Source organism: Centroberyx affinis, unplaced genomic scaffold (assembly GCF_046629955.1).
Source record: "Centroberyx affinis isolate AG114_WGS23_722 - 3 ecotype Tasmania unplaced genomic scaffold, CSIRO-AGI_Caff_v1 ptg001621l_1, whole genome shotgun sequence".
Taxonomy (NCBI): domain Eukaryota; kingdom Metazoa; phylum Chordata; class Actinopteri; order Beryciformes; family Berycidae; genus Centroberyx; species Centroberyx affinis.
Genome location: NW_027280061.1, coordinates 74,465 through 92,988, shown reverse-complemented (window position 1 = coordinate 92,988; position 18,524 = coordinate 74,465). Strand labels below are relative to the sequence as shown.

The 18,524-nt window shown below is 42.1% G+C and overlaps 1 protein-coding gene across 4 annotated transcripts in view; it reads left to right on the top strand.

Moving 5' to 3' along the window:
• Positions 1–17,694: 17,694 nt before the first annotated feature.
• Positions 17,695–18,524, top strand: part of fnbp1b (formin binding protein 1b) — a 34,853-nt gene continuing 34,023 nt past the window's right edge. For all 4 annotated transcript variants that reach the window (XM_071528126.1, XM_071528127.1, XM_071528125.1 and 1 more), the window contains exon 1: positions 17,695–17,800. In XM_071528126.1, the coding sequence (XP_071384227.1) occupies positions 17,759–17,800 (42 nt within the window). In that variant the 5' untranslated portion in view covers positions 17,695–17,758. The remainder of the gene's footprint in view (positions 17,801–18,524) is intronic.

Sequence of the window (18,524 nt, the reverse complement as noted above, 5' to 3'; positions counted from 1 at the left end):
TGTTGTAGATTAGGTAAGCAGTACCTTTTAGTCATTAGCAGCCATGTATGCCAGTGTAATAGCTAAGTTATCAACTACCCATGTCATTTTTTTGGCATATCTGATTCATCAGAGGACTATCCAACTTAACACAGGCCATGCCAATTCCATTTGATTCTGTTTTTGAAGGGCAAGATATGGACATGAGATGAAATTTACATAGTGTTTATGATTGCTGTCTTTGAGGCTAGTTAGCTACAGCCTCAGAGTGGTGTGGCATGACGATAAAGGATGAGGCAACAGGACGCCACATGGGGTTTGTCAAGCTCATCCTGTTGTATTCTTTGCTGCGAGGAGGAAAGTAAGTGATATTTCAGGAAGTGAGGTCACACTCGAGCGGGGTTTCTCAATCTCTCATGAACAAGACTGCTGGGCTGAATTAGTGCAAACAGGCCGTGCTGTGATATTTTCCTCTGTTTGTGTTTGATAAAGTGAGAGAGAGAGATTGCATCTGAATGGTACTGAATTGAATTATTTTTGACCATGTAGTTTGTGTCCATTTGGTCCATTGGTGAGGCTGTGTGAGTCACCATGAGTAATGCACTACAGCAGATTACAGTCAATTGATAGGCTCAGAAATGTTGAATGCCTCTGGTGCAACATCATAGCACTGATTACAGTATTCATCGTGTTCCTGTTGGCTGTCAGATTCTGGGAATGTATGCTGCCATGAAAATTATGATCATCACTGTTACTCTTTTGCAACAGTCCCCACAACGGTATCAACAAAAGTGCTACAAACACAATGTTTGCTGAAGGAGACTCTTATGCTGCAGAGAAAAGAGTCCCATTCTGTCCTGATGTATTTGATCAACAGAGAGTCCATTTCCTGACCTGCAGACAGTCATGTAGTAACAGTAGTGATATGCTACTGTAGTGGTAGTTGTATTTATTGGTATTTTGGTGTTGTTGCACAGAATTAATTCACAAAATAACCAACAACACCACAAATATGTCAACAATGGCAAATTTACAACACATCAACATTTAAAATTCAACAGTTTTGCTAATGGATTGCAAAGCTTCAGTATCTGCTTGTTCACATTTGTTGGGTATTGAATTGATGCTTGTTGTAGGTCATATTTTTTTGTGTTTTTGTTTTTTTTTGCTGTGGGGCATCCAGTCCACCTGCTGAAGTTTGAGAGGGTTTTGGTGACAGATAGCCCTATATGTCACATCTCCAGTCATGTGATAAGGCTAACCGTTGTAATAGGGACCAAAGATTGTTAGACAGGCTCTCTTCAGTACCTTGTCCAGCTGGGATATCTGAGCCAGAATAAGGTCCACTACACTACTCCAGTATTAGTTTAGTGCAGCCAATGCAGGTGGTCATCAGTCATCTGAGGAGACAGATTACCGAATTTGTTAAGGGAGTAATCGGGTGTCTCCGCGGGCATTTCCACTCAATCAACATATTAAAGTAAACTAAATGAACACACTGTTTTATGATTGAGGTCCTGACTTCCCATTCTCTGAATCTTTGCATAGTCATATCTGTTTGATGGTCTTATCATACTAAGCACTAACAAAATATGATTAATTACACTAATTAGGTGTAATGGAAGGAAATATCTGTCAATCAGCATAGCAAGGCATGTAATAAACTGTGGTTTATTACAAGCCACCCTGGCTGTAGTTCCAGTTCGTGTTACTTCTCCAGGCCTGCAGGTGGTAAACACTGTGTCTTTGTAAGCATACAGATTGGACTCCAGTCTGCTGTAAGTTCTCTTTGGCCCTATTTCATCAGCACCAGAAATGCCAATTGTTTCATTTTTGTGCAAGAAGACTGTTAAGTAAGTGGACCAGCAACTTGTGTATGCACAGCGAGGACCCCGAGCCTACCCCCCTCCTACAGAGACTCTGTGTACAAATGCGGCCATTGAAGAAGGAAGTCAAATGTGGCGAAACATGTGACTGTTCCTCAGTGGAACAGGGGTCAGAAAAAAAGACATGAGAAAAGGGTTATTTCATAACTGTAGAGGCATTAGACCCCAAATAATGGAAACATTCCAGACAAAATTAGCCATGCTTGAACAGTTGTAGAAAGTTTGGATCCTGAAAGGCAGACAGCAACATGTTATCTTAGATGAAGGTCCTTGGGGGGCTCGGGTGTCAGAGAGCAGAAGTGTCACTGTTCAGGCTAATGTTCTTTTGTCAAGAAAACACAGGATTTTTCAACAGCCTTGGACTGTACATCGACAATGTACAACATTTACCATATAGCTAAAAACGGAAATAGGACTTAAACCTTCTCTTCTGGTATTACATCAAGCAAAGTGGCTGCTCCACCTTTTCACTATGAAGCACCTGTATGGATGTTTCACTTCTGTCATGTGGTGTATTTCTTTGGGAACTGGATGTAAGCTATTTTTCTCACAGTAGCATGTGAGAGTCCGCTAACTTTCCATAGTCTGTAGATAAAAAGTGTTCCTGTCCCACAACACATTGATGAGGCAACATGGACAAGGCTGATACTTTATTCAAAGAGCAGCAGCTGAAGGTGAGTTGGTACTGCATAGGGGTCACCACCTTTTGCTCTATAATATTAGGGTATTTAGCCCATGAGTGATCTTTGACTTGAACTATGCTCAGCCAGTTATGTTGTTTTGTACTTTGTGAATACTTTTCTGTGTCTGAAAATAGTTATCTCCATTGTGGACAGCAGGAGAGATGAATGCTATAGTTTATCTAGAGTCATTTTAATTGTAGCCACATGCCTGTCTGTTGGCCATCACCCCTCTTATGTAATTGAGAAGGGAAAGTGGTTTCATCAGGATAGGCCTTTTGTCTCCGTTTTCTCTCTCACGCTGTTAAGTGGCACTCCAGACTAAAACCAAAGGGACACAGACTGTTCAATCAAAACCTCATGGGCTTGTTTGTGTGAAGGACATTCATGCAATCACAGTGGAGATATCAGGGCTGATCTCCTGATAGGTTAGCTTGTGCTATAAATGGCCCGGCGTTAGAGTTCCTCACTGGTTTCTGTCGTCATGCCTCGTCTTGGCCCAGAGGCCCCCAGGCCCCCAGGGTCTAGCCTTGTCCCCTGCTGCTCACTTGACATTCAGGGCACTTCCAGGACTGAAACCTGAGCTAGCTTGTTTCCTTCTGTCAGTGTGTCTGAGTCGGGGGCGGGGGGTCAGGGACTGGGACCTTTGGCAGGCTAGGCTGGGGCAGGGATCCCTGCTCCCTTATCTACTGCCGCTCTCATACTCATTGCTGCCCACCTGCCAACTCATTGATACCACCCTAACCCCATTTTCTCGTCACTTCTTTCTTTCACCCCCAAGAGGGTTAAACGGCGCTGAATGGATCCACCTCTAATCTAAAGGCCCCACACTGCACTGCAGGGAGTGCAGGGGAGAAAGACGGGAGAGAGCAATAGGAGTGAGAGGGGGGTAGATAAGAGGTTATTGAAACAGAGTATATGTAAATCACTGGCAAAACAGTAAACCCACAGGAAGAGATGTAGGTTCACACTGACAGTAGGATATGCAGATTTTATGCAGGAGATATGCAGCTATTAATGTACAATAAATATATATTTTGTATGACACCTTGTGAGTCCATCACTGCAAACTGCCCCTGCTTTTCATTTATGCTGAAGTACCTCCTGTTGAACTGCGGTTACTGAAAGCTAATCTTGAAACTAGTGGTAGAATGGTTCACAAATCTCAGTTTGGAATGTACCTTGGTTTCCAGGCCATATTTCAGTTTGCGATACAGTGGGGAAAAACCTGCTAATTGACGTCATTACCACATTTAGTTCAAATTGATGTATTAGGCCTTATACACTCCAAATTTGAAATACTAGGCTAAATCTTTTTGACACAAATAGCCATGAGTTGAAGTGCTTATTTGTTCATAAATATCTCACAGAGTGCTCTTTGAATGCTAGTGAGGAAGGCTAAAGCAAGTTAGCTTAGCTCCTGGCTGCATGTAGACATGAAGTAACTTTAAGCAAGAGCTTGTAGAATTATGGTGTATGCTGAAGTAATAATACTTGACAGTTTCATATCAAAAGATCCATTTTGCTACTCTCAATCGCCAGTTGATGTAGTGAGAGGAACTGAGTAGTTGAACGACAAAAAAAAGTGACGCCAACAGAAACTCAAACTTCATCAACTGAAAATCCAAGGAAAAAGACGTCACAGTACTGGACACTCTGTTTGACATGTGAAAACAGAAGTGCAGTGCAGAAACACCAAAGCAATGACTGCTTATCACTAAAGATGTTGGCAAAATAACAAAAGTTGAATCTTGCGGATTACCACTTTAATGCTCAAAGCCCACTGTACATGACAGTTTAATCAGTTAGCTGTGATAATAATAGCTATTAACCAGTAGTTTTTAAAGTCGCTAGCCATGATTAAGCTAAATCTTATTAGTTCATTTGTGCACCTTAAACCAAACTGGCCGACGCTCATGTTTTTTTGACATATACCATTCCAACCCAACCTGAAGGACCATCAACCCAAACTGTAAAACTGAAACACTGCTGCTCTGTTTTTCAGATCTGGTTTTCAGTAGGTTTCTACTTGATATGGATGGACTGCAGTGATGCTAATACCCAGCGTAGTCCTTTGTCTTCCTTAGAGCTGAGTAGGAGAGGTCTAGGTTATTTTCACGTTCTGTCCATGAGTGAGTGACTCATTACTTCCCCTCACAGGCTGTTCAGCCTCTAATCTTTAGGTACCGTCCCTTCTGTTATTTGTAAGGGGAACCCCTCATCACCGCTGTGACATTGGAAATTATACTGCTGTGGAGCCTCAGTCACATGAGCTCTAACATAAGAGTCACCTGAGCCGTATAGCCTTACCTGTACTCCTAATTACTGCTATAATGTAGTACATAACTGTCATTTGTTTGCCCATCCTGTGACAGCATAGCATTTCTCTCACCATAGTAATGGAGTAACACTATCACACAGATTGCGGTGTTACCGTGCGGTTGGCTGTTTTACCGCTATTAAAGGGGAAGGGGGGTTGGTTATTTCTGTAACATGAAATTACCAACATGCAAATAGGCAGGCAGCCTCTTGTCCTTTGCAACTCGTCATGCATTCAAGCCCAAGTGTACTCTATTGCAGCCAAAACCTAAAGTAGTATAGTCCAAAGAGTGACAGAGGTAAGCAGCCAACTTGTTGATACCACTGAGAGCCTCAGCAGAGTGTGGCAGATAGTAGAAAGATAAACCTTGAAGTGAAACTAATTAACTAATATAATAACTAATATAGTAATGTGATATAGCACATACTTGAGCTTCGATTGTAAAAAAAAAAAAACAGAGAGCGTTGAATTCTGAAGAAATTGTACCGGAGGGCTTGGTGTTCACACATGCTCACATCATTGTTGCTTAGCAACCTCTAAAGGCAATGGGAAATATTTATTTGGTTGGAAATGAACTCATCCCAGCATGTAGAAAACAGCTAACAAACAAAGCAAACAAACCAATTTGCATAAGGAAATGATTTAAAGTCATGTCTAAGATGCTGACAGGTCGACCTATTCACTGTAATGCTATCAGAGTTCAGTCCTTTTTGGTTCATTTGGCTACAAAAAGATAAAGCCCTCACTGTTACGCATTTCCTCTGCTTGTCAGACTGTGATACTAATACGATACTGATGTCAAAAGTCAAAATTGTCTTCCTTGATTACAAAGTAGGTTGTTGTTAAAGAAAGTAGGCTAGTTTTACTTATCCTTTTATTAGCATCTTTTTGCAGCAACCCCAATACAATATCTGAAGCAGTCATGAAATAGTCTCCACCATCAAGCCTGTCAGTCACCACACTCGGCAGTTAATGCACTTTGACATTAGTTTGAATGTTTACTCTCGGAGGAAAAGGGGCCCATGACTGGCCTCTTGAGAGAGATGTAGTTGTTTCTGCATTGTATATAGTTAAGCCAGGAAGGAAATGTAAGTAGAAACAGGAAGTTGTTGCAATGGCTCATCTTTAGAGGAATCTTATAGCACAGCAGAAAATGACTCAAAAAGGTGGGGAACATTTTATTGGCTTTATGAACATATCTGAGTGCACCATCTGCCTTCTTTTGCAATGATGAGATTGGAGGAAGTTTTTGACCGACCTACACAAACAAATTAGTCATGAGCTCCAGAAAAAAGTGGGTATGCTACTTGTGTCACAGTTGAGGTATTTTCTCTCCCTGAAATCTGCTCATTCTTAAGGGATACCAGATGTCTGCAGGACACAGGGTGGGTGCCATGTAAACCTTCTTTCCACAATGACTGTATGGCTATTTGATGTGAGGTGATTCAAGGCAATAATGACCGCTTTAGTCAGTTAAATTGCATACATTTGTCTGCCATTGCTAAATAAAATTATCTAAGGCCTTGAAGATGAATGCAGCCTCCAGTCTTTCATGTCTTTCTTTACATTTTCTAACCTGTTCCATTTTTCTGTTGTTCTCTCTCTCTCCATCACACTGACTCATTAGCTTACTCTCCTCCCTTAACCTTCTCATTGAGCATTCAACTGTCTCTCTCTGGCATTAAAATGGGTGTGATTGTATGAGCCGCTTCAAAATAAAGCTTGTGCGCAATCAAAGTGGTTGTCCATGTTCAGCTTCCATTTCTCCGCTTTCAATGGATGAATTAACCTCACATTTCTGGTGAAACATGTAGGCTAAGGGACTGTTTTTCATATCCCTGCCACTACTGAACTGCAGCCTCATAGATCTGTGAAATGTTGTGAGCTGGAATGGCCTCCCTGGTATGCATCATTGTGTCACTGCTATTGAATTCCCAATGCAAACAAATCTAAAACATATCATATTTAGTCCTTTGTTATAAACAAGAAATACCTAGTTTAATTTGGGGGCACTTTTGAAATATGGCAATATGTGGGGCTTGTGGATATTTATAAATGTGTATGATGGCAGATAGGTAAGTAGATGGATAGATAGATAGATAGATAGATAGATAGATAGATAGAACACAGTAGACAGGGTGGAGGTCAGTGGTTTTGCAACTGTGATTTTCTCCATCACTTCCTTTAATATGTCTAGGCTCAGCTCAATAACAGAATCCCCTCCGCCCCACCACACACACACACACACACACACACACACACACACACACACACACACACAGCATAGAAAAGGATTCTGGCTACAACAGTCTGATAGAACATGCATAGCAGTGTATTGAAAGATCTGAGTCTCTTTAAGAACAACAACCTGCTTGCTGTGCCAGGCACCCACTCGAGAAGTGCCATCTTTACTCACATATCATAAGAAGCATATCAGGCTGGAGGGAACGTGCTGCCAGAGAATTCAGAGAACTTGCCAGAATAACTGTTAGGAGTGCAGACAGACAATACCACACTGCCTGGTGATTTCAGCTTTCAGTTTTTCATGTTAAAATGAAGGTATTTATGTATTTCAGGTCCTCTGAGGCCTTCCTGAAAGGAAGATGGATGTAAACATTTTAGAGCATCTGCATAAAACCTGTGGTGGTTTGTAAGTTTGGCCGCAAAATGATTTCCCCTCTGTATAGCCTAATGTCTATGCATCAATATGTATGCAAGTGCATCCTTATACTGTAAGGTTGTTTCACTTGCATCAAATTATTCTGTGGAGACACACTGAGTGAGTGTATGCTTGATTCACCCAACATACCATTAAGTCTCAAGATCAATCTTAGGAAAACCATGCCATAAACCACAGGAGCCATATGTTTGTCAACAGACCATGCAGGCTAAATACATTGTACTGGCTTCAAGTAGCACACCTGCTCACTAGCCACCCTATAGCCATAGTAGCCTGTGTGGCTTTGTTTAGGCAGTCCTATCATGCCTCTCTGTAGTATATCGGCTAAATGAGTAAATGAGCACACATTGTTCAGGCAGCATGTGCTGTTGTATTAGCAACTTAAGCAACTGGGACCACACACTCTTGTTTACCTGGAGAGGGTGACTGCTTGAAAGACAAGTGGTCTGAGACCCAAAATAGAAATGGAGTACATGGTTGGCACATAGTTGGGTGGGATCCTACTGGGGTATGATTTGATTGCCAAGGGGGTGATTTGACCCTTGTCATCTGAAGCTGAGTTATTAAGCTGTAGCTCCAGTTAGGAAAGAGTCATTGTAAGAAGAGAAGCCTCGCTTGACACTCTCAGAAAAAGGCAGTGGGTCAGGTCTATTTATGAACTGAAGCTCTAAGCAAGAAACACAGTCTTAAACACACAAAAATCAATCTACTACTGTAACATTTTCCAGAAGACTACAAGTCTATACTAGGAATATATCCTATTTATATATATCCTATTTGTTTATGTGTTTGCTTTCCTAATCCACAAGTTCAACAGCAGCTACAATTCAATTTTGAAATGAATACCCATTTGCACAGAGGTATGGTAATCACAAGTATATGGTAATCACAAACGTACTATGTGGACCAACTGCAAGAGAACGTGTAGCCTACTTTATGCCCAAATCAGGCTGTTCTGTGGAGGAAATGCAAAGGCCTACATGAGACAGGTCATTGCAGCACATAGCTGGAATGCCTTGGCCAGAGATTCACCTGAGCCATGTGTAGTATCTATGCTATGTGTGAACAGCTGGCCCTCTGAGCAGGGGTGCCATTTGACATTAAAGTCAGTGTTAACTGAGCACCCTTACCCATTAACATCATTCATGCTCAGTGTGAGCGCTAACTTGTAGGAGAGACAGAACATGGGTTTGCCAGCTAACTGCACCGGCCTCAAATGGAGACAATCAGTGCTTTTATTAAAATGTGGGGCACTTTTTAACTAATTGTGCAAACCCTAATCACCCCAGCCAGTGCCACTGGACCGATATGGATTAATTTCCATGACCACCATTGCCCACTGGCTTTAGCCATCCATATCCATATAATGTTATAAAGCTTATGGGCTCTTACTAGGAGATGGCTTACCAGCAGGTAAAGCTGGATTGCTTCCAGCCCCTTCATTGAATGGATCAGGGATGACATTCAGCCGAAGCCCTTTGCCAAGAGCTATGTTTTAGCAAGTTTCTGAACTGTCTCCATATCATTGCAGTTCTCTCATATTAGGCATATTCTAAAGTTCCCAACTGTTCTCCATAATCCAGAGAATGTGTTATATAAGAATTAAAGAGCTTTGTCCCCCGAAAAGAACAAAAACAGCTCAACAAGAACAATGGCTAATGTGTGTTTGCTGGTCCGGCAGGAGTAATCCACAGAACGGCAGCGTCCTATTGGGTGGCCAGGCTAGTTACAAAGAAGGTATAGTAATCAGATTAATAACAGCCTCATCCTGAGTCATTTAATCGTACAGCCCATGGGCAAGTAAGGTAATAGCTGGTGAACTTCTGTGCTGGTTACAACATTTCTGACATCCCCTCTCTTTGTTCTTTTGGTTCTGTCAGCATTATTTATGCTTTGATTGACCCTCATCAGTTGAATATGCTCCTGGATTAGGCATTACTATACGGCCTGTTTGGAGCCGCTCTTGGATTGCGTCATTGTATGAAGGATCTCTAAACTCTACGAACACTGCTCTGCTTGATCAGGACTTGTTCTTCCATTGCATCTCATTCTTCTGAAAGGGAATAACTTCCTCTGCGGCTCCCTTTTTCTGTTGTGTTGCCGCATGAGGACCGTGACCATGTTGCGCAGAAGAAGTGAGTTTTTCGTTTTCCTGGATAGTGTTCGCTCTGTGAAATCGGACCCTGTTGAGAATGACGAGCCCCAGCTGAGCCCGTTTGAAGAGTACTTGCAGGTGCTGCTGGAGATGAAGATGACCAGTGCTGTAAGTGAGCAGAGAATGATAGTAGCCTAAAAAAAGTATGACAGTGAATGGATACTGAGCTCTATAGCTGAGAGTCCAGGCTAACAACTGCCTACAGTCACAAAATGTCTGCAGCCCATTTGGCTTCACAGTATAGCAAATTTCTGTTCAGCACTACCAATAGGAACTGACTACATACACTACCATGGTACAATATAGCCAGAAAGCAGTTTGTCCTTAGTAAAAACTCGTTACACTGAAACCAGCTCATTGATCTTCCACGAGGGCAGTGCCTAAAAGAATGATGCTGTAAAAGTTTCTTTTTGACTTTCATGAATGAGTCCACCGCCCTTCCAGTTACTGTGACTCACAACTGAGAGGCAGCAATTTCCTGTTGCTCAACCACTGAGAGAGAAGGTTTTTGTTTTTAGAGTGGCAAACTGACAGCTCTGACTTACTACTGACCATCACTGTTTGCTGACGAGGACAGAGGTGGAGCGATTGCAGTCTTCAGTAACCAAATAGATGCACAGGCACACACAGAAGAAATGTAGTTTGAGTGCAGAAGAGCGATACACGTGTGCATACACCAACTCACACTCTAAAATTTCAGACCAGCTGGGGCGTCGTTTCTATAAATATCTGCATGACATGCAAACAAGAGCTCTAACACACATAAGGCCACACACTGCCCTAAACAGCTGTTCATATTTTGCAGAAGGTGTGTGTGTGTGTTTGCGTATGTGCATGTGTGTCTGTGTTGTTCTTTCAGTTGGGTGTTTTGCATAGATAACAGCTTGTAAAACTGGACGTGAAACATTAGACAGTTGATGTCATATCACTGACACTGAATAGTCCCTCTACTCTGTGGGTGTAGTTGGGTTATTAATGTTTGCATCATATTTAGCAAAACAGCAGTCATCCAGGACTTAATTCATGTATTAGAGAACAAAAAATCAAGCTGAAAAGTTATTGTACAACAGCTATTTAGCATTTTGCAATGCTGAATTAAGAGAGATTTATTTCAGACATTGGCTTAGTTTGTTACTTGTGAAAATTGCTTAAGCCTGTCACATGAAGAAAGAGTTGGTCTTATTTCGATGATTGCATTCTTGTGTAAAATCATTGTTTAGGGGGGTGGGGGGTGGGCAGGGGGCTTTTATGGCCTTCTCAACCTTTGATGATACAAAGTGAAATAGCCGAGGGCCGCTATTCACTGGTCCAGCACATGATCATCAGTTTGTGTCTTTGTTTGTGTGTGTGCACGTGCATGTGTGTGTGTGTGTGTTTAGCTACTGTCCCTCTTCCTCTGACTACTCTGACACAGGGGTTACAGAAGGCTATGGAGGCATTGTCGCCCCCCCCCCACCTTCTTGGACAAAGCCTTATGTGTGTGCAAGAGAGGGCTTGGCATCTCCCCCAAATATTTGTTCTTGTGGCCGGACGCCCACTGTCGTGAGACACGGTAAAGAAACGCACTGGCCGACTCATGGACGAAACCAAATTTCAATGGCTTTGCTTTGCCGAGCACAGTGAGTCCTCTCTCCTCTGAGTCCTCTCTCTGGTGTGTCCTCTCTGTCATGCTCAGTGAGGGACAGTAAGGGAGAGGCTTTGGCTAATCACTAAAAGAACAACCGCAGAGCAGTAGACATTTTCAGCCACTTTGCTTTATTGGATCAGGCAGGACTGATTTTTCTAGAACAATTGGACTAGCTGTTTATTATTGAAATTGGCACATTAGGGCTGTGACCCTCACAGCCCTAATGAACAGTTGGGGATGAATGCAGTTTCCCTCCCTCTCTTCTCATTCTCACTGCAGTTTGGAGTTTGTTAACTAATGAGACTCCTGATATAACTCCATTCTTTTGGACAAGAATGGTTTTCATAGAGAAGAGTATAAAGACCACATTGAAACCATCTTCTGTCTTTTTACTCAGCAGATCATACAGGCTTAGGCCTATGTGTGAGATGGTCAGTAGATGGTGTCATTTCTTTTGTCCCGTAATAGTTTCTGATACACAACTCATTTCTCTTGTCATAGTCAATTAATGAGTTAGGTGTGGGCTTGAAGTCACTTTGACATGCTCTCCATGAGACAGGGGGGTACATGGGGGCTCAGTCTAGTGCAACAAACATGTCCAACAGAAAGGCTCAATGCTATCTCAGGGCCTGGATATTTTCAGCACAAGCCCATACCCCCACCTAGCCCGCTATCCTGGCTCTTTGGTCAACACATTCAGCCACTGATAAAAAGAAATGCCTGGCTTGGACAAAAGCATCTATAGTCCTCTAATCCCATTGTCCTCGCTCCAGCAGAACATCTGTCCCCTCTGCCACTGTGGATACTTCACCCTCCTCTGGTGACACATCTGCTCTTCTCTTTCTCTTTTCTTCTCTTTCTCAACAGGTTTCCTGTCAGAGGCTAAACTTTATGAAGACAGACCACTGACACAATCTGAAAGCTAGAAGCTAAGTTTTGAAAAGTTGAAACTTAGTTTTGAAAGCTGGAAACTACTGGGGTTTTTGAAAGTTTGAAGCTCAGTTTTGAATCTTACCAGGAACTCATTTGTACTAATTCTGTGGTCACAAGGAAACACTTAAATGTAAAACAACAGCTCTCTCTTCAGTATAGTAGAGTTTCAGCAGTTAATTTTCAGAGCTACGAATCCTGGGATTTCGGTCAGTGTTCTCTCGGGGATCCATTTGTAACTCCAGGTTTTGCCAGCTTGGTCTGTAATCAATCATACACCCTCAGCTAGGTGACCCAGAAACTGATCAGGCAGCCAACACATCCCAGTAGTCAAATGCTCTTTAACCAGAGCCATCCCAAAGCTATAAACTGCAATTAAATTAATGAGAGGTAAGTATGTAGGCTTGATTGGGAGACACAATTGTCTAGTATCAAGATAGCAAACAACTCTAAGTCCCTTGCTGCTAATTCCTTTCACACAGAAACATTGTTTCACCAAATAAGGTCATAAAATTTAAAATTACATTTGTGTTACAGTTGTATTTCCATTGTGGCGGTCATCTTTGTGCCTTTAACTGATTGATAGGAAGTTGAGCTTAAGACTACTGCTTCATTGTGGAAGCCGGTAGATGATTGGCTAAGAACAAATGGCCCCGCCCCTAGGCCCCACTAGTTCACCGGACATCATGTACGAGATGACAAAACCTGAAGTTGCAAAATGTTTCTGAGAGAACACATATCGAAGCAGAGAGGGATGTGCAAGTGAACAAGTGTGCAAATATCTCTTATGACCACGTCCAAGTACAAATTATTTCCTGCTAGGATTCAAAATTGAGCTTCAAACTAAGTTCAAGCTTTCAAAGCTCGGCTTGAAGCTTTAAGTGATCTGCCACAAGTCCATACAAAACTATGGCTAACGGCTGCTACTTCTGAATACTTTCACTTGCTTTCAGAAAGACCACTATATATGTATCTGATTTTGCTATTTCTTGTTGTAACTGTGTCTGTGTGCACGTATATATGCGAGTGAGTGCGTGCAACTTGGTGCATGACTGAGCATGCGATCATGTGTGTTATTACCCAAAGGAATATAGCCTAAATGGCTCTCACTTTAACAACTACTTAACGAGTTAGTAGGTGATATTTCCTATTCCTATTTCCCGTTCATTCCCCCTCAGTCACCCGGTGAAACAGCTCCCTTGTTCCTCTTTTCTTGCTCTTGTAATGGCATATTGATTTCTTGCTGTGATCCTCAGAGCAGCAAACTGATCTCTGCAGAGGCTATCACAGGCTGTGATAAAACAAGAAGTGTCCAAAGGAGCATTTCTTCCGAGATTTAACGCAAAGCATTCGTGGTTTCACCAGCCTTTCTGAAGTAGGCCTATTCGCTTTGCTGAAACCCACCACTTTAAAGAGGGATATGTTTGAGTCCGGCAGAGGAACTCAATGATTTCATTAACTTGCCTTTATCTTCCCAAAAAGCGAGGTGACCATGTCAATTTTTTTTTTATATGAAGTCTTGTCTGTATTCTTCCAAGGCCCTTCATCATGAATCAACATGTTCTGAGGCTTGCAGGTGCATTATTATGCAGAACCTGTCTCTTCCTACTAAATTTGTGGGTTGGCTGCATGCTGAGCTGAGATGAAAAAGTAACATCAGCAGCAATCCCAGGAGAGATGCTGTGCCAGAGATTTGTTTTGTCATTACTTTGTTTGGGTCATCCTTAATTGTTTGCTCAAAGAATATCATTCTTCTCAGCGATAAATCATTTGCTGAGTGTAGCTCCTACTGTTATTGACCTGTCACCCTCAGTAGCGAATAATGGGAGAACAATTGCTCTCTGCTTCCCCCTGTGGTAGAAAGGAGAAGAACTGGAAGCCAGGTAGTTTGACTGCTCAAAATGCATAAATGTCAAGCATCACAGACATTTTCTGTCAGTGAGAAATACGTACAGACTGTTCAGGATACTAAGATATTTTCCAGTTCATTTTTCATATTTCCCAGTAATATTGGATAATCGTTTTAGATGCATAAGAAAGACATTAGGCTGGAAACTTGCACAGACTTGAAAAACCAGCATAAAAGGGACATGATATTTACATTCGTCAGTACCCTGGCTGACAGACATATATGCCAGAAGATGTGAGATTTACACAATACTTAAACTGAATACTTGAGTATCCCAAATAATAACTGAATATTAATGTGAGTATAAATGGGATCAGTGCCATATCTTCATTCTATATTTTCACTGCACTGAGTCTTTGGAGGTCCCATAAACAGCAGCTTTCTGGTGGCTAATGTGATTTTCAGAATCTGGCTAGTATCCAATCTGTGCTTAATTGGAAAGCAGAAACAATTCTGTCGGTGCAACTCAGAGGTCATACAGAGGAGAACCATTGGCCAGATCATTAAATGTGATTGTTATAGGACAGGCAGGATTAATATCAGCCTGCATCTGCCTGCACTAGGCTGTGCCTAAAGCTTGGCCACAAATCAACAAAATGGCATGCCTACTGTGTTGCTGCCCTGACAGTATTGTGCAGTGAGTTAAAGAGGAACCTTCTGCACTGTAGGGCTGCAGGTCAGTAGGCCCTTAGTAAGACCAACAGATCTGACCTGGAATGGTAGCTAAATAATGTAGCATTAGTTGAGATTAACTGGCACTCCAGTGCATTAAAAATGCGCTGTAATCTCCATCACCAGTTGGGAAGGGTGGGAGGTCAGGAGGCTGATCCTTAAACAAGCATGCATTTGTTTTCGCGCAGCCTACATATAGTTAGTACCTTTGTTCTCCGTTTGAAGCCGTTTCTCATTTCCTGGATCAAAAAAACGTTTAGCTACACTGCTCTATTTATTTTCCTTCATGTACTACTATAATAGTACATGCACCGCAGTGAATAGGATGTGTCCTGAAATAACAAGCTGAGGCAGCACTGGTTCCTCTCCTGAAGGGATCACTGCCCCCCCTCCGCCCCCTTACCCCTCCTGCAGGAATGAGGTCAGGTGTCAAAGTTCACAGCTGACAGCATGGAAGTGAGCCCAGAGCAGGAGCTGGAGTTAGCATTTGGTACAGGGGCCACAGGAGGGAGGTTTACAAAGACCCCATTGATGTTTGAACATTAAGTGTGGTGACTGTTTGGCTAAATGTGAAAGAATAACTCACCCTGTGTCACTTGCATACAATTAATATAATAATTGTGATGCATTAAATATTGGGTAAAAAGTTACAAAAGATGTACAAATGTTAGCTAGAGTCTAGATTCAATTTTCTTAAGTTCAAATTTCATCTAGCAATTAATCATGGAGATTAATGACAACACTATCAAATGACAAAGTATATTTATTTTATTTCAGCTATGATATCCATAGTTTCCCATAGTTTGGAAAAGTCTGTATTGTAAATGTACGTAATGTATGTATGTATGTGTATGTATTATTATTATTGTTAATATTATTTCCAGCCTATCTCACAAAATCCCAGTGTTTATTGTCCTCCTTCCCTTTCATCAATCTCTTCCATTCCACATCCCTGTCTGCTTTGCTTTTCTTGGCTACCGGATTCAGCCATCCTCTTGAATAAGTGCATTTTTCTATGGTCGGTACAAAATGATTTATAAATTTATACATTTATATAGGTCTAAATTAGAGGGTCAGCAGGGTGGTGTAGTGGGTGGGGAACCAGAAGACCTGGAGCCAGCAGTCTGACACAGCTTCTCGTATTCTGTTGTTACTTTGATGTTTTCCTCACTGTAGTTCATCATTTATTCATTTGTACTCTCCCTTCTCTCTCTAGCTGGGGAGTTGCCTTGTTGATGAATTTTCCCTTTTAGTGGAAGAGCCGTCCCTTCTATCCCATCTGCCGTTCACAAAGATTCATGAGTTCAGAATGAGTCATCACATCATGTATCTTAATCTTTGTGCTGTGACTTTACTTTAGAGATATTCTGAGCTTACATTAAGTTTCAGCAAAGGGGGTGGTGGTGGGGTTTATTTGGCCAACAATACAGGCTAATGCTTCACCAAAGTGCCCCCTCAGTTTAATCTCCTCCCCTGTAATCCCGCCTCTTCTCCCATCTCCACTTCTTTCAAGCCCCCCCCCCCTCTGTTTTTCCCCTCTCCCAGTGTCCTGCTCTTACATCCCACGTATTCCACCTTACGCCTGATGGAGCATTTAGCTTGAATGCTGGGAGGCAGCCGTGGCCTCAGCTGCATAGTGTGTGTGAGTGTGTGTGAGTGTGTGTGTCGGTGCTGCATCGCTTCCTCCCCTGCTCTCTGGGATTCTTGCTGCTTCCCGACAATCAGGACCCGCTCTCTGCTACTGTACGGTTTCTCTACATTTGTGTGGGAGTGGGTCAGTGGGCATACTCCCCAACCCAAGTACACTCTCAGTAAGAGTTGCAGGAATCTTCGGCTCTTGCTCCGGTTGGATAACTGGGAAATGATCTTCTGGATACCCTTTCTAACCTAACCACAGTGCGCCTGCTGTCCCACTTTGGAGAGGGAAGGGTTGGATGGACATTGTTTTGGATTTGGATTTTGGAAAAGGGTGCATATTCCACACTGAGACAGCCTGGATAAGATGGTGTCCCTGCAAAAAAGGGTAATCTGACTTGTCTTTGTGGAGGAATGTGTGTTGGAGAGGAGGAGGGCTTTTGTGCATGTCTGTGGACGGTGTCTGGGTGCGGTGACGTGTGCTGATGCTAGTCCGTTCTGGTCCAGCGGCTTATTTAGTATGAGACCTTCAAGAATGGCTGCCGTCCAGTGTTAATGAAGTGAATTCTGTGAATAAATTTGATTACTCAAATCGGCACAGTGGCCTGACAAAGAGCTCGTCCTTGGGGATAAAGAGAAAGGAGAGCGCATTGTATGGAAACGAGAACAAAAGTGGATAAGGGCAGAGTGAGAGTCAGAGAGAAAAAGGAAGACAAAAGTGAAAAGGTTAAGGAGTGAGTGTTGCATCTTTATTTCAATATAATGACTGACTGTTTCGTTTTATCTTGTCATTCTCCTGATGAGTGGACTGCTGATGAATGATTGCTCATTGAAACTGAGTAACAATGTAGACTGGAAAGCCCCTCTCACTGAAAGCACACTGCATTGTTTTCCTTGAGTACTTCAATTAGGAATCATATAATGTGTGAATACAATAGTCTCTATTCAAAAGGTACTTCAGAGCTTTTGTGATACTTAATTATTTATGCAATATGATGTGGCTCAGTGCTGATTTTATGCATGTTGTTGCTACAATGAAAGACTAGCTTACTCTCAGTAAGAAAAAATCACCTCAATGTGCTGAGCGACAATGTATAACTCTAGAACTTTTCATTACCACAACCGCTTCCTGTATCTTTTAAAGTCTATACCAAATGGTGTTCAGTACAAAGATGCAAAGCAGTCATAGTATACAGTGCAACGCAGGCTTAGAGAGTCATTCGCTTCACAGACACACTCTGTTGTAGTAGTAGAGCTGTTGTTTGGATTCAGGGAGACTCCAGAAATGGTAGAGGAGAGGATGGGGGACTGTTGGAGCTACACCAAGGTCATTTTCTGTTTCATATTTGCAATTTTACCAAAGCTGTCATATCAGCATAGTTTGGAAATAGCCTATGCGATCAGCAGTAAAAGTTAGCTGTAGTATGTGTGTGTGTAAAATGTTCCTTGATATCCCTGATGAAATGGTCCATTGTCTGTAGTGCAAGACATCCGTTCTGGCTTTTCTGAATGTTAGTTATAGGGAAACCATGCATCACAAGATATGACCTCAACCAACAAAAGCCTCGTGTTTCCCTCAGTAGTCAGCTGTATTTGGTCTAAATTACTTAGACTGTTAGTGCCCATTTTTAGAGTGAACCACACAAAAGATATCAGATATAGGCTACTGCCGCATAATAATAATATTCACAGGCCAAGCACAAAGCCTTAAAAGGTTTTTAATGCATGAATTATAAGCATTAGTCCATAAAGGATAGGCTTTGGGAAGTAGGCTATACAAGTAACTGGAATCAGGACAGCGCCCTCAAATAGAACTGTAACACTTTTACACATGTGCCTTCACTTTTAATCAAATTACTTCAACATTTCTGTTCTACCCTGTTACTTTGTTAGGTTGCAGGTGAGCCAGATGGACAGTGTTGCCATAGCAAATGAGGAAAATAGCCTAGCTATTGACTTTTTAGAAAGGGAGATTTAGCATGATTAGTAAGTAATTAGAGCAATGCTCAAACATCATAATGAATACTTGCCACTATTTGACCTCTTGGTAT